Source organism: Haliotis asinina, chromosome 15 (genome assembly GCF_037392515.1).
Source record: "Haliotis asinina isolate JCU_RB_2024 chromosome 15, JCU_Hal_asi_v2, whole genome shotgun sequence".
Classification (NCBI taxonomy): Eukaryota; Metazoa; Mollusca; class Gastropoda; order Lepetellida; family Haliotidae; genus Haliotis; species Haliotis asinina.
The window spans coordinates 22,814,094-22,836,998 of NC_090294.1; the positions used below are offsets into that span (position 1 = coordinate 22,814,094).

Sequence of the window (22,905 nt, forward strand, 5' to 3'; positions counted from 1 at the left end):
GTATCAACAAAGTCAGCAATCCCGTTCCCTTTAGTTGCCTCTTACGACAAGCAGAGTCGCCTTTTATGGCAAGAATGGGTTGCTAAAGGTCTATTCTACCTACTTCATAGGTCCCCAGAATACGTACGTGAAAAAACATAGAATCTGAAGGTCAACCAAATTTCAACTGATAGATCCCATCCACTTACTGTGAGCGCCTGTAGTACGGTCTGTGCCCAGAAGGGTACGGAATCTTCCTCCTCTCGATGAAGGATCTCCGCTTCTGTCTCCAAATCCTACATACACATAAACAAGTATGCAGTTAATACTATACAGATCTTCACCTTAATGTCACACAGGCCACATAGTATCATAGGCTAATCATAGATCCCGGCTAAACTTGAATTTTTCCAATCCAAAATTACAGAGTCTTTGGAAAACAAGATGCTTTTGCAATATTCCAGCAACTGTTTTAAGTGGCTGGACTTATCTTACAACACACTTGATCAATACATCTATAAACTTAATAGTTCTAATTACTCTGTATGATATTTGTATTTGTATGTTGTTCCCTCTGCAAGGCAAGGGTGGTAAAATGTGCTATTTTTCTTTCTTTAGATGTTTAGACTCTGCTATGTGCATCCTTTATATAAAAAAAGCAAAATAGAATAGAAACGTTGCCTAATCTGGAATAAACACTTACTTCAACAAGAAATATCCACAGACATTCTAACAGCTGATGGAAACAGTCCTTGTAAAGCCAGCCACTAAGTTTCTCCATATATTTTTGGAGGAAGTTGGTTACTGGCTTCAAACAATCCTGTATGGAGACACTGAGGGGCTTTAGCCTCATTAGCAGAGCCAGAGCATCATGGAGAAACAGGTTGAGCTGTGGAAAAAACGCAATCGTCTATAAAATCCTCAATGGGGCATCATCCCATTTTGACAGCTGCACTTGTGAGTACAGATTCAAACACATATCAGAAACATTCAAGCTATCTGGCTCAAAAAGTGACTGAATAAAGACAGCACACAATAAACAGGAATCTAAGATGTTTAACCTACCTGCGTGGAGAGAAGAAGCACAACCATATAGGCAAACATTAAACCTTACTCAAATGGCAGCACTTACTGAGTCTGTTCTGAGCATAGCATCCCAACCTACCCTGTAAGCCATGGGTCTGTTATGAGCATAGCAACACAGCCTACACTGTAAGCCTTGAAGGTAATTTTGAGCATAGCAACACAGCCTACCATGTAAGCCATGAGTCTGTTCTGAGCATAGCAACACAGCCTACCCTGTAAGTCATGGGTCTGTTATGAGCATAGCAACACAGCCTACCCTGTAAGCCATGAGTCTGTTATGAGCATAGAAACACAGCCTACCCTGTAAGCCTTGAGGATATTCTGAGCATAGCAACACAGCCTACCATGTAAGCCTTGAGTCTGTTCTGAGCAAAGCAACACAGCCTACCCTGTAAGCCATGAGTCTGTCCTGAGCATAGCAACAGTCTACCCTGTAAGACACGAGTCTGTTATGAGCATAGCAACACAGCCTACACTGTAAGCCATGAGTCTGTTCTGAGCATAGCAACACAGCCTACCCTGTAAGCCATGAGTCTGTTCTGAGCATAGCAACACAGCCTACCCTGTAAGCTATGAGTCTGTTATGAGCATAGCAACACAGCCTACCCTGTAAGCCATGAGTCTGTTATGAGCATAGGAACACAGCCTACCCTGTAAGCCTTGAGGATATTCTGAGCATAGCAACACAGCCTACCCTGTAAGCCATGAGTCTGTCCTGAGCATAGCAACACAGTCTACCCTGTAAGCCATGAGTCTGTTATGAGCATAGCAACACAGCCTACCCTGTAAGCCATGGGTCTGTTCTGAGCATAGCAACACAGCCTACCCTGTAAGCCTTGAGTCTGTTATGAGCATAGTATCCCAACTTACCCTGTAAGCCATGAGTCGACACTGAGCTTTCTGTATGGCTAGCAGGTGGCTCTGATGGGGGTTGAGGAGTTTGAGCACAAAAGGGTCTGAGCTTGGCTGCAGCTCTTCATGGTCTGGCCACTCGTCTTTCTCCAGCTCATCGACGCGATCGACCATGCTGAAATCTGACATTAACAAACAACATGATCACTTCATAGATAAAGCCTCACCTCGATTAGCTTCACAGACTGCATCTCAAAGCTCCCAATAAACTAAAATATCTCGTATATTTTGCTCCATCAGTCTTTCCAAAAAAACTTTAGGAGAAGTTGAGTAGTCTTGTGGTTGAAGCTTTCATTCGTCATGCCAAAGACACGGGTTTGATTCCCCACATGGTAACAATGTGTGAGGCCCATTTTAGGTGTCCCCAACCTTGACAGTGAGGGACTAATGCTAAGAAAGGTTTAAAACTAAACTCATGTTGATCCAAACTATTACCATGTTGATCCAAGCATCACTGCATGATGGGGAAACACACTTCTACTACATGATTTTGTTTTCAAATATTCAAATATTCAAATATTTGAAGACTGATCAATATCCATGCTGGTTACAAAATACACAACACACAACAAACCTTGCACCGAAAAACAGCTCTCTCTGCCACTCCTGGGGTTCATGCGGTTCCTATGCATGTCATCAGAGTTGATCCACAAGTCTTTCTCCCCAAACGTGTTGGCAAGGCGACGCTCATAGATCTCCAGGAACTTCAACATGGCAGACACGTTGTTGATACGTGTACACATCTGTCAAGGAAATGCTCAGTTTTTAACAGTCAGTGGCACAGTGTAACACATTTCTCACAACCAAAAGTACTTATTGTTCAGAATTGATCACAGCAATATTTTTGATGGACACACTGGTTTGTAAATAATCCATTGGCTTGACCATTGATACAATACTTTATATTTCTTTCACAAAGGTAGGCAGAATCTTATATGCCATAGCTTATATCTTTACTGTGACTGGCTGGCATCTCATACAGGTGAACAGACTCTAAAATCCTATTACCTTTCACAGTGATTGGTAGATATCTGTCACAAAGTCAGACTGATTTTCACATTCAACACTTTACACATGCACATTGGTCTGCTGATGAATTCACACAGGTAGGCAAACTGTTTTCGTATTGACAATACCTGCTGTGTGATTGGCTCATATCTGTCACAGAGATAGGCAGTCTGTTTGTTGAGGTACTCAAAGCAGTTGTTCTTCCCATCCACCTCATGCCGACAACCCCACACAAGGCCTAAATTCTGCTGATTGGTCAGGTGCTCCAGAAGCTGCCATGAAATTAATACGATAGAAATATCGCACAAAATATTTCTTGTGTTGTCCTGAACTTTCTCCACCACTGTGTGTAGTGATATTTATAGATACATCGAAACTATTCTGTTAACTTTTCCCTCCAGATTTCACAGGTTTAAAACCTTAAACTTAACATATCATTGTTAAAATCTCTTCCAGATTTCATATTGTTTAACAGTTCAAACTTAATGTTTCCATATTTGACAGATTATTTCACTGAACAAAAAGTGTATTCAAGAAACAAGGAGTTTAATGAACTGGTCATAAAAAACATCTCTCCCTCTGTCGTGTTGAAAGCTAATAGTTTCTGTAAACTGTAGGATTGATATACATAGTATACCGATGGACTGATGAATCATATCATTGACTGACAGCTGGCAATAGGTTGAAGTTCTCAGTTTGGAGATAAACATCATGTGCTGGCCAATTTCCGGTGTTTCAAATACTCTATAACACTTGGAAATTGGCCAACACATGATGTTGATCAACAATGTAAACAAAAAAATAAACCTAAGGGTTTCGTTGTCTGCACTCGTTTACATCGAGTACAAGTACAGCAGTGAAGTGTCATCAGCTGTTCGTTTCAGCTGGTTCCCATGACAGCATCTGGAGTTGTTCATTTATGAAGTCATTCTAACTTTACATCACAATGTGATTTGAATGACGTCACTACTGTTGATGACACAACAAAACAATTGTTTGTTTCTACATATGCAGCGAATAGTCTTACAGTTTCCGGGGATCCAATACCATTTGATCATGTTTTTCAACCAATCAGGTTGTAGAACACAGTGACTTTTGGTTTACAATATTACGTAGCAAACCTTGGGTCCAATGAGCCTTTTGGCTGCCGAGTTAGGAGTTCCACATAGGTCCAGACAGAGCATGTTGTCAGCATACTGGCATGATGTCACACAGATGGTCTAGGAGATATAGATCACACCGTCAGAACAGACATGCAAGCAAGTGTCATTTTCCAGTCATATTAACTACAGATGGTCTGCGAGGTATACTCCTGTTAGGTGTAAATTTTACGCTGCTTAGTTTAGTTTGATTCAGCACCTAGTCATATTCCAGCTATATGATAGATAACTATGCTTAAAGGTCACATGCAACGTAAAATACAACTTTTCAGATTCTGATACCTTTAGGTATGCACTAACCGAAACAAATCATCAAAAATGCCAATTCAAACTATAAAGTTGGAAAAAAAACACGAAAAAAAAAGCACGCAAAATCGGAGTTCAAATGATTCGCTAAATTTCGTTAGAGGAAAAAGTGGTTTAAACAGCTGTGCTGCGCTGCACCCATAACGCATGCGCAGTGAATAGGTTCACAATGCTTGAAACAGTATGCATGCCAGGAATATGAGGTCTTGAGCAGTAGTCTAATCTTGGTTGTTTACACAAACAAGTAAATAATCTACTCTACCTGCCTGTCTGCTTAAGACAACATACACAGCTTCAATCATTGACAACATACAATTTGAACTTAACACCTATCAGGCTATACGCCATAAACAAAATAAATTGATTTATGATTCGTGCATCCGAGTCCTGTCTCTGCCACATTAATTAGGCAGGCGTGATACTTGTACACATGACATGTCTTTATGTCTGTGGGTTGCAAACAAACTACATCCATTTTTCTCAGATGACTGGATCTGATGGAAACTGGTGCAAACTTTTGTCAATTTCAAGTTTTGCTTTGTACCTGGACGAATGACAGTTTCCAGTCACGCAGTAGTTCACCATCTCTACAGAGATGATTTTTGGTTGGATCGAACGCAAATTCAGCGAACATGTATTTACAAAATCCAACATCTCTATATACATTCTTTATGGATAACAACTTCTTCTAGTTATATGATTTTGTTTGACGATGGTATATGAATCCATACTGAAACGACGCATCAAGTACAACAAAGGAAGTTGTCATCCATCAAGAATCTTATTTTCTTGTGACTCACCATACTTCTAAAATGCCCATCAAACAGATCTTCTTTCTATACACACAACGAGCCCTCAGCGTATCAGCAAATGAACCAGCCAGCTGTGTCCACCTGCTATGACTGTGTTTGGTCTTCCGAGGGCTTTGTTTTGAGGGAAGTACGCCCAAGTACAAAATATTGCACTTTTGAAGTGCAATTGTGTGCTTACAATTTTGTTTATTTGAGTTTTTACAAGCAGCAATGTATATTATACGTCATGAATAAGTGGTAATTGTGTATTAATTATGTTTGATTTTTTGGTTGCATGTGACCTTTAAGGGATGTAGGATTTATTGATATTTAACTTAACATCAATACTGCAGAGGTTTGTTAGTTTTGTTAGTCACTTCTCACAAGAAACATTGGCTACTGAAGAACAATTCTACTGGGAGGGTTGATGGAAACGAAACTGTTTTAAGCAATATGTCTTATTCTGGCCTTACTGTTAAGAAGTTCTCATATATTTCTTCTTTGCCAGCAACACTCTTCTGATGAAACTCCAGCTGTTCCATGCTGAGTTCTCCCTCATCCAGAGCCTCCAGGGTCTCAAGGTCATCCAAGGTTGGGAACAAAATCTGGTAAAATGTCCTTGAAATCCCAACCAGACGCTGCAGTATTACAACCAGGTCAATAGCAGAACCAGATATCGGCAAGCAAGCATCAGACCCAGGAGGAGGAGTGGGGAGGGACACATTTGTATATTCAGAGGAGAAGGAATCCAAGAACTCTTTGTGTCTGTCAGAACTTTCAAGGTTGTTGTCAGCAGACATGAAAGAGCGTTCAAGTGAGTTTTGGAATTTTGTTTCTTCATATTCCAACCCTGATTCATGTGTTCCAATGGAAACATTTCTTTTCCTCGGCAACCTGAATGCTGAGGTGAGGCGTGACACAAAGCCTCGAGGTTCACTATGTGTATCATCCATATGGAAAACCTTACTGCTGTCTTGATGGCCTGAAGACACTTGTTGTATGGGTGGAAACTTGAAGTCACCTTCAGTTTCTGAGTCTTCTTCAACATTAGAATTCGCATCTGCTTCAGATGCCACTGTGCTTGTATCATCGTCATCACATGGATCATTGTGCATTGTAGCTTGGAACACCAGTCCGGACCCATCAATGTCACTCTTGCTGTGTCTAGTCTCTTCATTGCTGCTCATTTCATCGCTCTCATTGAGGAGGGGCATGAAGGGGCATGAATCTTCATCTCCAGACTGTGTCATCCTTAGGTGTTCTGATGCATCTTCGTCCTTGTCTTTCATGTTAGGCATCGACACACTTTGCTTAAGGCCTTTAAATTTTACACTGTCGGCACGATCTTCAACCGATATAAGCGACTTGGTTTCAAATGACCCTTGCTTGCGGATGACAACGACTTCTGCCTCTCTCTTCTCAGGCTCTGCATTGCTAATTGCCTTTGATGACTTTATCGTTTCGGGGGAAGTTTCTAGGATGGTTGCAGGTTGTCGAGGATGTCGGGATGGAGAGTCAGAAACTGCAGTCTGTAATTGGAGAAGAATAAAAAAAATGATATTCCATGCAGAAAAATATATATTTTGGGAGGTGAAGTTGAATGGTGCTTAACACAGAGTTCAAGACAATAGCATTTATAAAGCACCATGAAAGAAGGTGTATATGTGGCTGAGAGTACTAGTCTGGATTTAATATAGTGATATATCACACAGTTATCAAATCTGTTAGGGCTGCCCAGTTGATAAATGTTCGCTTGTCCAATCAAAGACCTGGGTTTGATTGCCCACATGAGTACAATGAGTGCAGCCCATTTCTGGTGTCCCCTGCAGTGATATTGCTGGAATTTTGCTAAAATGCTCATGCACACACAGATCTATGGATGGTCACTGAATAAATAGTCCTACACTGACCTGTTTGTTTGGCGTAGATCGCAGCGAGGACACAAGGCTGCTGAACGCGCTGTTGACAGATGGGGTGAGAGAAGAAGCCAACATCGACTGACTGCGATGCACCGAGTAGGAAGACCCAGTCAGGGAAGACAGAGGAGTCATCAGGTGAACTTCCTGCGTCTGGAACTACACAAACAGGATTCCATGACACACAGCAGGTAGATCTAATACTTACATCATAGTGGTGCTGGAATCATTTATCTTGTGTGTGGAAGATCTTCATATGACATGGCAGCATGTTATTTTTGGGATTACACATTCTCAGTAGAGTACAATTCCAAGAGCTTTGGGATTCAATGACAACTGGGATTTGTGTACCATAAGAGTAAGCAAGGGACTTGAGTTTAACACTGTTTCAAATCACTGATGGACACAACCCCACAAAGTACTAGAATTTATATTTTACTGAGAAAGAGTAATCTCAGATATAACATATGGGATTCAAACACTGAATCATACGTTTCAAAGGAATGCTCTGTACAGCAATTTGACCACCAGGCCACCCATCTTCCATCTTCCAAAATGCATAAGTTGTCTTTTTCTGAATAGTATGTTGTATAATCCAAAACTGTGTTCCTAAGAGATACTGCTTTGACAGTAGATTTTGCACAATGCTCTAACAATGCTATGACGTCATGAACTTGATGATGTCACAACGCTATGACATCATTGCACTGCAAATCTAATGCCAGTGCTGTGTTCAGAGATGTACATTTATCATTGAAAACTAATGAAGAATGATTTTGGATGATAAATAGAATCTCACCCTCATGTTTACTGATATCAATAATATCAACACTTATTGATAAAGGCAAAAATATCCTTGGCAAGCGTTGATTTATTTGATATCAGTAGGCACTTTGGTGAGATTCTCTATGTATCTCAGTATCCCCCTATGAGAAGTTGAGCAGCATAGTCCTTCACAGACAGAGTGATCACCACTATGTACCTGATCTCCTGACACGGCCTCTATTACCAGGTCCTGCACGTGGTACATGATGGACGTTGACCACAGCAGTATTTCTCGAAGTAAACTTTTACGCCATTGCTGAGCCCTGAAACACAATTGATCAACTGAAGCTCACTGAAGTCTTTCTGCCATGACAGTGGCATTGCTGTCTTCCAACAGTATTACCAGATATACAATATGAGAAATGAAACAAAGAACCATTCTAATTCAACTTAGTATGTAACGCAAATTCAGACTATACATTTCTGACCATTTAATCAGCATATACAGTCACAATTTAAAAACTGATTCACCAAAATTTTTGAATGTATCCCTACATTATAGTTGTAATGGTGTTTTTCAGGACAATATCAATTGCAGAAGCCCTGGGTTTTCAATTATCTCCCGTGTTATAGCTAAAATGAATGTAAGTAAGTAAAATGGATAAGTATGTTTGTAAGTTTTCTTCAAACAACTCACAACAGACTGCTTACCCAACAATGTTTGGTCATGGAACAAGATTAATTACACTATGCAGCAGGACGTCAAAAACTGTGACGTCATTTGACAACAGAGCTGATAATGGCCGATTGTTAAGGAATCACAGGCTGTTATCATCTGTAGTGACAAGCTCATCTCTAATATCTAGATACACTGTTCTCTATGATGGAGGAGGCGATGAACAACAGTGTTCAATAAAATGAAGTTAATTCTTAAATGATACTAATAACTGTATGAAAATCACACTTCGTCTTATGAGAAATATTCCCATCATTAAATGCAGATAATTTGGTGCGTAGATATTAAACCTATGAAAGAAAATGACCCTTATTTGAATTCCATGTTTAAATCAGTCACCAAAACCTATGCTTGTCAGATGAAACGACTTAACAGATCCAGAGGTCAGCTTTAGGTCCTTGCAGGTCACCATAACCAGAGAGCATGGATAGATGTGGAATTCAGTCAACATGCCTGACATCTAGTCCAATTGTTGTTTCACACTAAGGACAGACCAATTTTATTTCTTGTTTAACGGATCTGCCTGCCATATCTTTTCAAGAATAAGAAAAAAAGATAAAAATTGATTCCCACCAGCCCCCTCAAAAAATAAAATCATAATGTTTTTATTGGCTAAAATGTAAACTCATAAGAAAATACTTTTTAGGTTGTTTTTTAATTCATATTCAATTCATAAATTAAATACTTTGAGTATTTAGAAGGAAATTTATGTAGATTGGAAATTTCACTTTTATTTTTTCCCCCCCCTGCCTTTAGGTTTTCAAGGGACACAAATCCATAAAACAAGAAAAAAAATTATAGTCAGGCCTAAAGACAAATTGGAATTCATTTAGTTCTTTTTAAAGACCAATTAGAACCCCGCGTAGCAGGCCATTTCCTCCCCAGTCTAAACTTTCAGGGGAGAATTGGACCTTGACCATAGTTTCTCTAGGGACAGTTTGGCCAGGGGGAAAAGTTTGCCCTGTTATACTGGGCTTCAAGGAATACGGAAGTGATTACTACTGACTCGGTGGGAATGTGCTCTGCCCAGTCCTGGTCAAGTCTGTTGAGTCTGTAGGCCAGGCCAAGCACCTGCAGGTTGATCTCATGGACACTCTGAATCAGTAAGAAAGTGAGTCATAACAACAGGAATACCAGTATCACCATCACATTCTCATTTCAGAAACTGATATGATGAATTTGAAAATACAGTTTATATTCTGTCTGACTTTTGCAGAAGAAAATTCCTTAACAATGGATTCTGATTTACTAAACTGGGATATAATAATTAAAATCAACTAGCAGGATTTAAGTTCTCAACAGTTCTCTACTATGGAATGCATGTCCTAACTGGATCCTTTTCTGACATGCGAAATATTCCCAGCATAATGCTGAAACCTTGAATGACCTTCACCTTGTCATATCTTGCTGCCTGCTCCCTGCAAAGTTCTTCCACGTCTTCCATTAGCAGGATATAGAAAGCCTGAGCTGCAATTTCTGTGATATTCATGTAGTGGGAAAATGATGATTGGTAGTTGTTGCGGTAGTCAATCACCTCATCGCGGATGTTGCCGATCAGGATATTTAACTGCAAAGGAATATGTCAAACAGGTTGTGTAAAAGGTTTTCACCATACCAATTCATTTGAGAACTGTGAGTGTGAGTGTGAGTGTTAGCGTGAGCGTGAGCGTGAGCGTGAGTGTGAGTGTGAGTGTGAGTGAGTGTGTTTAGTTTTACGCCACACTCAGCAATATTCCAGCTATATGCCGGCGGTCTATAAATAATCGAGTCTGGACCAGACAATCCAGTGATCAACAACATGAGCATCGATCTGTGCAATTGGGAACTGATGACATGGGTCAACCAAGTGAGCGAGCCTGACCACCCAATCACGTTACTTGCCTCTTACGACAAGCACAGTCGCTTTTTATGGCAAGCATGGGTTGCTGAAGGCCTATTCTACCCCGGGACCTTCACGGGTCTGTGCTTCTGTGAACAATGTTACATACACTCATAAGGAGAACAAGCCTCTTGACATCTGATCCAGAGGCAGCAAAGCAGTTGTGTTGTCTTCAAACTACAATTTCATGATGTACATCAGTTGTGATACAAACACCACTCTGTGGGGTATGGTCCACACTTAAAACACTTTCTGGAGAAAGCAAAGATTCTAGTACTTGTTTTTGGTTGAATCTCATCTGGGATTTGAACACATACCATTAGAGTCAGGCACCTAATTGCTAGCAGTTAAAGCCAGCTGATGGAAGTTGTGGTGGTTGAGCAGGTTAGGCAGATGACTTTGTGTACTTGCGATTAGGTGCTTGACTCTGAGGGTGGGTTTAAATTCTGCATGTGACATAACCCCACCAAAAGTACTAGAATCTGTACTTTACTAAGAATGTGGAATCCAAGATATAGCGCTAGTTACATTTTACTACTTTCTAAATGGGATTGTGTATTCACTGTCATTACTTTGTCGTCAAATCACATCAACATAGTCCTGTATCAGCCATGAGTGAGTGAATGAGTTTAGCTTTACGCCTTACTCAGCAATATTCCCGCTATTATGGTGGTGGTCTGTAAATAATGGAGTCTGTACCAGACAACCCTGTGATCAAAAGCATGAGCATGAATCTGCACAACTGATGAAGTGTCAACCAAGTCAGAAAGCCTGACCACCCGATCCTGTTAGGTGCTTCTTATGGCAAGCATAGTTGCCTTATATGGCAAACAACCATGAGGTTCTAGGAGTTAATGTTGCCACAGAAACTCCTCCATGCAACTCTATAAGACAGGACAAGAGCAGACTAACTCACCAGAATTGGGCTGATGTTCTTCTTGGCTAACTCTGACTGAGCCAGAATCTTGTAACGCTCATATGTTGGACGGAATATACCCTAAGACAGAAAAGTGCACAGTCAGCAAGGTAACAAATGATTGATTTTACTTTACTGATATAGAATCAACCATGATGATAAAGTTTAACTTTAAAAAATCACAATGTGTAACATACATCCTTAAAGGATAGAATGAAAAACAGATGAGGCAAAGGAAAGACGGAAAATTGATAGTGAGTGAGAATAGTGAAGGGAGGGTGTTGGGGGAGGGACAGTTGCAGGAGAGGAGGGTCAAGAAAGGGAGAGTGAGTGAATTGAGTTTTACGCCACTTTTGGCAATATTCCAGCAATATCATGGCGGGCAACACCAGAAATGGGTTTTACACATTGTACCCATGTGCGGAATCGAGCCCAGGGTGACAGCGTGACAAGTGGACACTCAACCACTAGGCTACTTCACTGCCCAGGAAATGGAGCCACGGAGCCAGTGTTTATTGTTGATACTTCACATGAGAGTCATCTTTTAATAACAGAGCAGGGACCAGACATTACAGTGACTCACATAGTAAACAGGGAAGAAGGATGAAGGAAGGAGGGAAGGAATTTAGATATAAGGAAAGGTTGAAGGGACTGAAAAATGGAAAGAAGACAGGATGACTGAGAGGGAGGGAGGGAAGTTGTTAGGAATGGCCAGACAGAAAGCGTAAAAGAAAGGAAGGTTAAATGGGAAACAGAGAGGAAGTTAAAATACAAGGAGCGACCAAAAGATGAAAAGAGGAAGAAATGAAGGTTGAAACAGATGGAGTGATTAAGGTAAAAGAATGAAGGGAAGAAGGTAGATGGGAGGTAGGCTTGATAAGGAGCAACTCTAGGTGTGTTGTAACAGTGTGTTGTAACAGTGTGTACCTGTACAGCTCTGTATAGGAACATATCCAGGGTCTCGTGGCTCTCAATTGTCAGGTAGGCACGCAGGTCCAGTGTAATGGAGATTAGTCCAATGAGAATATCTGCAGGATACAGATAGATCACATCGTATGACAGTCCAATATCTGACGCCCACTCATCATGGATACTCCTCTTGTTACTCTGTCTATGAGTTAGACAGAGTAACAGTGAGTGAAAATTTGACACAGTTCACCATGTCCGTTGTTTAACACATATCAATGCATGCCATGCAAGTGTTAAAAAATCCCATCACCAGATGCCCAGGACAACTTAGTTTTACAACAAGCATGGATTACTGAAGACATGAAGGCAATTATGGCTTCACGCTCACAGTCACAGATAACAAGGCAAAGGAGCTGCAAGACTGGGTTTGGCAGCATCTTACATTATTTGACCAGTGAAGGTCTGTCATCTGTCAATAAATAACCTGTCTGCTCCAGTGAGCTTAGTTTTAAGCAGCTTTTAGCAATATTCCAGCAATATCACCATGGGAAATTGAACCTGGTCTTTCTGCATGATGAGGAAAGTCTTAACCACTAGACTACCCTGCACTCCCTGTCTGATACAACGACAGTGCGATCATCTTACCTATTCCCTCTGCAGGTCTGATGGTCTGGAATATACTCTTCATCTGACAGAAGGATTTGGCTGCCTGGACCAGGATGGACTTGATACATGTGTCCAGTAGTACGAACTAAAGCAAAGATGTCCTTCATTACACAGGGAAAGGTTCAATATTATCTCATCACAAGACAACCTTTTCCAAGTATCTCTGATCACTAAGACTGAACTCCATCTCAGCTCAAATGACATATGGTCTCCAGTGGCATCTGAATTCCAGGATCCACTTATTTTTCAATTTTTATATTCAGCACAATTAATTTCATTTCTTATTTTACAGACCTGCCTACTGTATATTTTCAAGAATAATAAAAAAATAAAAGTGAATTTTCCCAGCTCATAAAATAAAAATGCTAATGTTTTTATTGGCCAAAAATTTAAAAGAATTTTAAATTTACAAGAAAATCAGATTTTTTTGGCCCCACATACACTTCATAAATTTCCAAAAGTAATATACTTTGAGTACAGTCAGGCCGCATTAATCCGAACACTTCTGTTTTTCATCAAAAACGTTCGGATAGTGAAACGTACGGACTACTGAAACGAACTTTTATGAACACAACTACAGTAGAGTTACTTTCCTTTGACATAGCAATACAAAAACATACGAACGTATACAAGTTGGCTGAATGTGCGATGTGGTGTTTGGGGGCAAGACATCACCTTTCACGATGGTCAGTTTGACATTGGCATACTTGTGACTGGCAGCATTGTTATGAAGTAAGATCACGTGTCAACCACGTGATTGCATCTGTCTGTCAAATGATCATAGCCAATCACAAAACATATCCGATGTCCGAAATTGTGCTCTTGCCGATAGACTGTCCGAATTCTTCACCAAAATGTTTACACATAAGATCAAAATTGGCTTTAGGGTTTTCTCTCTTTTTCTACTAATTGATCAAAATCACAAACTAACGACATCTTCAACTCGCAAGTGTCACTTAACAATCACCACTGAATGGGGCTCATGGTGTGAAGGGATTATCCCAACCTTTTTGATGTACCGCCGGATTAATGAAGCAAAACTATGTGTAATTAGCTAATCTGTTACTGCTGATTAACGTTCGGATACGGAGAGTGAAGCACCGGATTACTGAATCAACAGGTAATGAGTTTACATATTAAACAAGATTGGTTACAGCTAGCTATTGTTCGGATATCGTGGGAATCGGATTGTCGGGGTCCGGACTAACGCGGCCTGACTGTATATAGAAGGAATGTTACTCTGATTGGTGATTTTATTTTGTTTTCTCTCCTGCCTTTAGGATTTCTGAGGACAAAAATCCGTAAAACAAGAAATATAATTGGTCTGGCCTTAAGACCATTACTCTTTCACCTTCATGCTTAATTTTAGACTAAGCATGATATGGCTTAACTGATCTTAGATGACTTTGGATTTTTTTTCACAGTGAAGATTGCAAATTTTTGTTTCGTGGTCAAATAATGATGAGTTTGTGATTTTTATGACATATAAGAATTGATTTTAGCTCTGAAACAAAACAGCATATTCTGTTTACCTCTTTCTTGGTCATCACAAGTTGTGACTTGTTGCTAGGAAACATGTCTCTGACACTGGAAACAACTGAGGTCATGTGTTGGAGAAACCACACTGATGGAGAAAAGATCTCGATCAAGTGCCGGAGGTATAGCACTCTGCGGTATTGTTCTCCCTGGGAATTGAAATACAGCACATAGTCAAACGCAATGAAAATGAAGTCAAATGTTCTAGTCAAACATTTGCATATATAGAAGTCCACATTGTGGGTAACTGAAAGAGTCAAGACTTAGCATTACACTCAAGCACAAAACAATATCGCAACCACTGCTTCATTTCATTTCAGTCATGGTTGAAAAGCATTATCAACAAAAGTTTTCTGTGAATACTTACAATGCCATATCGAAGCCCAAATTCCCGCAACAGACGTGTTGAAGCAGAAGACAGAAGTGAGAAAAGAGGACTGGAGGTGTCGTCTGTTCCCACCTTAAACTGGTGTTCATAGCTGCAAGGAAAGTAGTTACCTTCTACTACTGTGTCAGAACTGAACCTTGAGTGAGCATTTGAATGTTTGAGTTTGAGCCGTTAAGTGTTTGACTGAGATGGTATTTAGGTAGTCTACTTCAGGATGAGCCAGGTTAAAACTTCGAAAGTCAAATAATCAAATTCTGGAGACAATCAAAGGCAGATTAAAAACTCAAAACAAGAAACCTAAAAATTCAAAGACTTATCCAGTAGTCTGGATGTGTTTTAATTCAGAGATTACTGCACTCTAAGTGGTTTGTTTGTTGTTTGTTGGCAAACAATCCATGTCGCTGGGTTAGGATGACAAAATACCAAACAAGTCTCCAAACCTGACCACCAGATCAAAACAGTCTCATTTCACATCAAGAACAGACTTTTGCAACTTATTATAATCACCACGGAGTAACCTCTTATGACCAAGGCAGGTTTCTAGAAACCTGATTAACCCAGTTCCCTGTGGTGGACACTCACAGCAATAGCTTAGACAGCAGTATCTCATAGTCTTCATGGACAGTGGCCAGGTCCTTGTTGTGTAGCTGGCTGTCACTTGGATAGGGCAGAGAAAAGTGCCAGAACTTGTTGAGCAGATCTGAGATGTGCGACATCTCGTGGTGGCACCAGATCTCATAGCCAGTCCGAGTCTGGCACAAGAAAAGAACGTGTCCAGATTCAGATGTAAAATAATGCTAATTGAGCAAAGGACAGGGCACACAGATCTTAAAATATTGCACTACTACAAGGAACATGGCAGTGGTCTGTAAGTAATTCAATCCAGATGAGACAATCCAGTGATTAACAGCATAAATACAGATCTACACAACTGGGATACGATGACATGTGTCAAACAAGTCAGCGAGCCTGACAATCTTATCCCTTTAGTTGCCTCTTATGACGAGAATAGCTTGCTGAAGATCAAATTTTAACACAGCAATTTTAAAGACTTCTGTGAAGTACTCTGAATCTAGGAGTGCTCAGGCAAAAAGCATCAAAGTCCCTAGCATTGCAAGACTTTACAGAAAGCATAGTACAATATGAAAAGGGAAGTAACTCCAAACAGGGAAAGTGTTCCAGGCTGTTTTTATACAAAGCCACTAATTCAACCTAAATTTGTAAAGCACGCTTTCATTTCCACACAATGACCGTCCTCTTTTAAACAGATCACAAAATCAAAGTACAATATTGCAAGTGCATAGTTTTTCTCCATTACCAACCAATCTAGGGCTCTGAAAGGTATATGCAATAACAAGCAAATAAAAAAAGAAAGGCTAACCTTGCCAACACATGCAACGAACATTGTATTACAGTAATGAACACCTAGTAGGCGGAATAACCACTTATTTAGCGAAATACACACAAGGAAGGAAGCAGGGCTGTAGAAGGTGTTGGTGGCATTCTCCAGTGCTGTCAGCTGACTCATTAACTCCTCAGCTAATAGCTGTAACCATGGAAACACAATAAATAGCACATTACATCTGATTTTACTTAGCATGCTCCAAATGAACTTAAAAAAAATAGCTTAATATTTAAAAGATGATTGAAATAATTTAGTGTGCTTGTCAGAATATCCCGGCACAGAAACCAGCAACAATTCATGAAATAGGACAATAATTTTTTTATTTCTTAACAAGTGAAAATTTTATCAGAACAAATATTTTACACATATTTCATACCTGATTATTTTATGAAAAGGCACCAAAAAAACTAATAGTGGCATAAACAACACCCATTCACTCTAAAGACTGTCATGAATTACTGGGATATTGCTAACTGGCATCGAGAATCAAACAAAAACTAATTTCCCTGTTTGATTTCTACCTTTTTGCCTGAGAATGCTAAACAATAACAAAATCCTACTTACCTTTGGTGGGGATTTCTTTTGATATGATTTAGCAATCATAGTTTCATAATGGTGGAAGCGGTCGGCTGACAATCTGAACGCCCGACGTAGAAGCTCACACAGCGTCTCGGTGGGAATCATGGCTCCATCGTCTGTCTCTTCCACACCACTGTCATGCAGGGAGTGGGGAGTGGAGGGCCGCTTGTCTGAGCTAATAGACCGGGGGTAGGTGATCTGGGTGGGTGGGGTATTGGTGGGTGTTGTTGGGGAGGGGGATAAAGGAGATGGAGGGTCTGGAGCCCCCAAAACTGGGAATGCTGCACAGAGGTAGGCATGTTTGAAAGCTCGGAATTCCTGGAAAATGAATTTAATGTATCACTGTTTACATTATTTAACCTATTCACAGATTTGTAAACACAATCTTCTCACATCGTCCATAATATAGCCTAGTGGTTAAAGGTTCACTTGAGATACTGAGACCTAGGTTTGATTTGTTGAAGTGAAATAATTCTAACTGCACGAAGGTTGTAAGAGTGTTGCATGAAGAACCCTGCTGCAACTACCACAGACGCAATGTCTGAGCAGGCGGCAACAATGTTGTTGCACAAGGTAATCTCAGTTCTCATTGGCTCAGATAGTTTCCATCTCTGGAACAAGGCCATGGGTTGACTGGTTAGTGAAAAAACAGCAACCCTGCCCCATGTATTACTGATGCACATAATGTACTGAAGCACGTAAAGTGATGACGATGTCTACTGATGGACTGGCAAACAAGGTTAAGTTGTGCAACAACCTGACAATCGAGCCATATTAGCATGCATGAGTACCACCCACTGGCAATTACTACTGTGAGCAAAAGGGCCCCAGGTTGTCTTCAATCTGCTCTACCTTTCACAAACCAAATGGGTTTGCTCATTGCTGTGTGCCTCCTACTTCTTATAAACGCTTTGCTGGTCAAACTTATCCTTGTTTGCCAATATATGAGGCATCTTCCACCCACCTTGTGGTCCAGCTGTAGAACATCCTTGGTGTGTGACATGATTGTTCTCTTCATTGCACCTGTGTCACAGACATTAAAAGTGAACAAAATAAGAGAAGAAATATATAGTAATCAATGTATTTTTACCAAAGAAAACAGATCGATGCTCATGTGGTTAATCACTGGATTGTTTGGTCCAGACTAAAATGTTTATAGACCAACGCCATACGACTGGAATACTGCTGATTGTGGCATAAAACTAAACTCACTCACTCATCAACACAAAACTAGACATTCTGAACTAAATATTAATAGTTTTCACCCTTCCCCAGAAATTATTCTTTTGCAGAGTATGTGATGGATCACAAAACATGGATAAATGTTCGATTTTGGTTTTTAAGGTACAAACATGGCGGACGTGACTCTTGAACTAGCCCTACCCAACATGCCATGCGACGTTTTCTCTACAAAAATGGGAATTGTATATGAAGCATACGCGGAGTACTTAAAACATTACATACCTCCCCCTTTAAGATTTTAATAGTTCTGTGAAATAAAAGAGGAGTGACTGCCTGTCATAGGTAATGATCAATGATCACTTAAACTTTTAAGACTTAGAGTCCACTGAAAATCACTTGAACTTTAGATAACTTTAGTGTCCATTGGAAATCACTTAGAACTGTAGAATTTAACGAAAACTGAAACTGTCCCATTCTTGGGTTAAACTTTAACACTGAAACACATTTAAAGTTCATATAATCATAACATCAGGTCTTCACATCAAGTCGATCAGTCTCTTTGGAGGTTTGGTCGTGCGACTCGAACGCCTCAGGTTACACTCCTCAGAGCGTGTACTAGCAGGGGTCACCGGCGTTGACACAGTTTTTGGTTGCGAGTTGGTCAGCCCAACTTCCGCTGTCGAAGTGTTCGATTTTGTCTCACTCACCGGAGACATGGTTGTCTCGCCTGCCTGAGACATGGTGGGTGTCTCAAGCTGTGTTGCGTCTTCGCTCGTGCTGTATCTCAGCTTGATGTGGTCGAAGTGTCTCCTGACTACTCGGCCATCGTTGAGGACTATGATTGCTGTCGAACTCGATGTTTCGCTGACTTTATCCGGAATCCATCTCTGACCCGATCCGAAGTTTGCGACGTAGACTGGGTCACCAGCTAAGATTGTTTTCTGTTTGGTGTGAGTATCTCGGTAATGTTTCTGAGTGGTTTGTGCCTTTAGCACTGTTTCAGAGTCGTCAGGGTGTAACAAGTCCAGACTGGTCCTCATTCTCCTGCTGAACATCAGCTCCGCTGGGGATTTCCCTGTGGTTGAGTGAGGTAAGGAATGATATCTGAACAGGAATCGTGAGACTTTGTATTCTACACTACCACCGTCCATTTTCTTTAGTCCTTCTTTTAGAGTTTGGACTGACCTCTCAGCGAGACCGTTTGAGCCTGGGTGGTACGGAGGAGTGAACACGTGTTTTATTCCGTTTTTCTGTGTGAAGTCACGGAATTCAGAACTTGTGAAGCAAGTCCCGTTGTCTGAGACTAGAGTTTTGGGGAGACCAAAGTTTGTGAAGGAAGACTGTAGTTTACCGATGGTTGCTTCGGAAGTAGAGTTGTTCATGACGTGTACATCCATCCATTTGGTATGTGGATCGACTATCACCAGGAACATTTTGTTCATGAGGCGTCCAGCAAAGTCTATGTGTATCCTCTGCCACGGAGTACGGGGGTACTCCCAGGGGTGAATGTTCACAGCAGGCGGGGCCTTTGCATTGATCTGACAGGGCTCACAGCTTCTTACTTTCAGCTCAATGTCTTCATCTAGTCGTGGCCACCACAGATAGTTGCGCGAGAGCATTTTCATCTTTACAATACCTGGGTGTCCCTCATGAAGTACATCAAGGATTCGACTCCGTCCTGGTTCAGGGACAATGACACGAGATCCCCACAGTATCACTCCACCATGAGTGCTGAGCTCATTTCGTCTGGCTGAGTAAGGTCGGAGTGATGCATCAGTGTGTGTTGACTGTGGCCAACCATGCTGTACGAGTCTGTGTACTCGGGACAACACGGGATCACGACTTGTCCATTTCTCTATCTCCTTGGCTGTAACTGGTGTTGTCTCCAGGAAGTCCATGAGGTAGATAGTTTCAGGGAGCGACGGCACAGGAGGTAAGTTCACATGTTGAGGCAAACGGCTGAGAGCGTCCGCATGACCCAGGTCCTTACCCGGGGTGTACATGAACGAGTAGTCATATGCTGAGAGGGTGATTGCCCATCTCTGTATTCTTGGCGATGACATGGCAGATATCCCTTTCTTTTCTCCGAAGAGGAATAGTAGAGGCTTGTGATCATTGGAGATCCAGAAGTGGGTGCCGTAGAGATATTGGTGGAACTTTTTCACACCAAAAATGACTGAGAGTCCCTCCTTTTCTATTTGTGAGTAGCCCTTTTCCGCCTGGTTTAGGGTACGTGAAGCGAAGGCAATCGGTCTCTGTGAACCGTCGGGCATCTTGTGTGAGAGTACGGCGCCGAGGCCGTAGGCAGATGCATCTGTGGCAAGCACCAGTTCTTTGTCATGGTCGAAGTGAACAAGAACTTCAGCAGACTGTAGAAGTTCTTTTGACTTCTGGAAGGCTTTCTGTTGCATGGCTTCCCATTGCCATTTAGCATCCTTCTTGAGCAGGGTGTGCAGTGGTGCTAACACTGTAGATAAGTTTGGCAGGAACCTACCGTAGTAGTTCAGCAATCCCAAATAGGATTTCAGTTCAGTCACGTTTTTCGGAGCTGGTGCATTGGCTACGGCTGATACCTTGTCTTGCATTGGGTGCAATCCGTCGGCACTGATACGGTGTCCTAAGTAGACAACCTCGGGTGCCTGAAAGACACACTTCTCACGTTTCACTCTAACTCCAGCCTCTGAAAGCTTGCTGAGGACAGTGTTGACATTCTGTAGATGCTGTTTGTCATTAGCGCCCGTGGTGATGATGTCATCTTGATAACTTCCAGTCATGTTGATGCCTTGAAGTAGGTTATCCATGCACCAGGAGCCGATTTTATACCAAAAGGTAATCGGTTGAATTGGAAAAGTCCTCTGTGTGTGTTTATTGTGGTATATTTCTTTGACTGTTCATCAATAGGTAGTTGGAGAAAGGCACTTGTGAGATCTATCTTAGTGAAACGCTGACCACCCGAAAGTCTAGCGTACAAATCCTCAATGCGAGGAATAGGATAGGGGTCTTGCTGACACACCCTGTTTATAGTCACTTTGTAATCTCCGCAGAGACGCTATGAGTTGTCCCCCTTGAGAACTGGTACAATGGGTGTGGCCCAATCAGAATGTTGTACCGGGGAAATGATACCTTGATCGATAAGTCGATCGAGCTCAGCGTCCACCTTTTCCTTCATAGCAAAAGGAAGTGGGCGTGGCTTGAAAAAGATAGGCTTAGCATCAGGATCAACGTAAATCTTGCCTACCATGTTTTGGATTTCACCTTGTTCTGCACGAAACACATCATCATGTTTGTCAAGAATGTCATTCAGGGAAACGTCACTTGAAACACAGTTCAAATCTGAAAGATTGTTTATCTTGAACATTCGGATCCAATTTCGGCCAAACAAACTGGGTTGTTTACCTTTAATGACTGTCAGCTGAGCTGATGCTTTTTGTTGTTTGCATGTAACTTCAATCTCAATGTATCCAAGTACGTCAAGTTTGTTTTCAGAATAACTGGTCAGAACAACTGGTCCGTGTTTAATGGGAGGAGCATTTTCAGGCCAAAGTGCTTTGTATGTCTGTTCACTCATAACAGAAATGCTTGCACCTGTGTCATAAAGCATGCTTGTTTCTTTGCCATTAAGACCTATAGTAATCATGAATGGTTCAGATTTGCTGTTCCCTTTTTGTAGAGAAAACAGTTCATAAGTAGTTTCATCATTTTCACTGTCATCATTTTCCTCTCCCTCAACAAAATTAACTCTGTGCTTTTTTCCTTTTCTTTTCCTGCATGCATTTTTGATATGGCCTTTAATGTGACAATATGAACATTCTGCATCAATAAACTTGCACTTGTCCGAGGTATGAGAGTCACTATCACATCGATAACATGGCTTTTTGACTTTGTTTACTTTTCCGTTTGATGAAGAGAAACCAGAGTTACGCCCCTTGGATGAGAATTGTTTTTTGTTTTTACTCACGTAATTGACACTTCCGTGGTTTTCCGTTGTTTTCTTGTGAGACTGACCTTGAGGTTGTATATCCGATATGTTTTTCGCGGCCATTTCCATGCCTTGAGCGATTTCCAAAGCACGTTTGTAGTTCAAGTTCGTTTCAGAGAGTAATCGCCGTTGTATGCGGTCATCCGCTACGCCACACACTAATCTGTCCCTCAGATTGTTTTCAAGTTCCTCTCCGTAATCACAGAATTCTGCGATCTGCCTAAGATCGGCTACATATCCTCCGATAGTCTGACCGGGCTGCCGGAAGCATGTGTTGAACTTGTAACGTTGCACTATGGCGGACGGTCGGGGGTGATGGTGATCCTGAACAGCCGAGGTGAGCACGTCGAACTGAACATCCTTCGGTTTATCAGGCGAAACTAGATTTCGCATAAGTCCGTAAGTTTTAGGACCCACAACACTGATGAGAAACGATCGTTTCTTTTCTTCTTCGGTTACATCGTTGGTAACAAAGTATGCGTCCAACCGCTCGATGTAACATGCCCAAGTTTCTTCACTAGGCTTGAATTCACCGAAAATATGGTGACCAGACATGCTGCTGAACATGTAGATTTAGTTTACCTCGTCGCCAATTTGTGATGGATCACAAAACATGGATAAATGTTCGATTTTGGTTTTAATACCGTTAAGGTACAAACATGGCGGACGTGACTCTTGAACTAGCCCTACCCAACATGCCATGCGACGTTTTCTCTACAAAAATGGGAATTGTATATGAAGCGTACGCGGAGTACTTAAAACATTACAGAGTATTTCTGCACTAACTTTGAAACCTCTTCTACATTC

General features: G+C 41.2%; 1 protein-coding gene across 1 annotated transcript in view; it reads right to left on the reverse strand.

Annotated features, from left to right (window-relative positions):
* The window catches only part of LOC137265370 (uncharacterized), a 48,988-nt gene that overhangs the window by 8,238 nt on the left and 17,845 nt on the right, over positions 1–22,905 (reverse strand). The window contains exons 6-25 of the mRNA XM_067800759.1: positions 17,902–17,960; positions 16,923–17,255; positions 16,419–16,499; positions 15,536–15,705; positions 14,933–15,044; positions 14,562–14,714; positions 13,009–13,114; positions 12,382–12,482; positions 11,455–11,535; positions 10,053–10,226; positions 9,666–9,754; positions 8,141–8,246; positions 7,153–7,317; positions 5,716–6,771; positions 4,107–4,205; positions 3,114–3,257; positions 2,552–2,720; positions 1,936–2,099; positions 683–868; positions 189–275 (exon numbers count right to left, since the gene is read on the reverse strand). Coding sequence (XP_067656860.1) covers positions 189–275; positions 683–868; positions 1,936–2,099; positions 2,552–2,720; positions 3,114–3,257; positions 4,107–4,205; positions 5,716–6,771; positions 7,153–7,317; positions 8,141–8,246; positions 9,666–9,754; positions 10,053–10,226; positions 11,455–11,535; positions 12,382–12,482; positions 13,009–13,114; positions 14,562–14,714; positions 14,933–15,044; positions 15,536–15,705; positions 16,419–16,499; positions 16,923–17,255; positions 17,902–17,960 — 3,635 coding nt within the window. The remainder of the gene's footprint in view (positions 1–188; positions 276–682; positions 869–1,935; positions 2,100–2,551; positions 2,721–3,113; positions 3,258–4,106; positions 4,206–5,715; positions 6,772–7,152; positions 7,318–8,140; positions 8,247–9,665; positions 9,755–10,052; positions 10,227–11,454; positions 11,536–12,381; positions 12,483–13,008; positions 13,115–14,561; positions 14,715–14,932; positions 15,045–15,535; positions 15,706–16,418; positions 16,500–16,922; positions 17,256–17,901; positions 17,961–22,905) is intronic.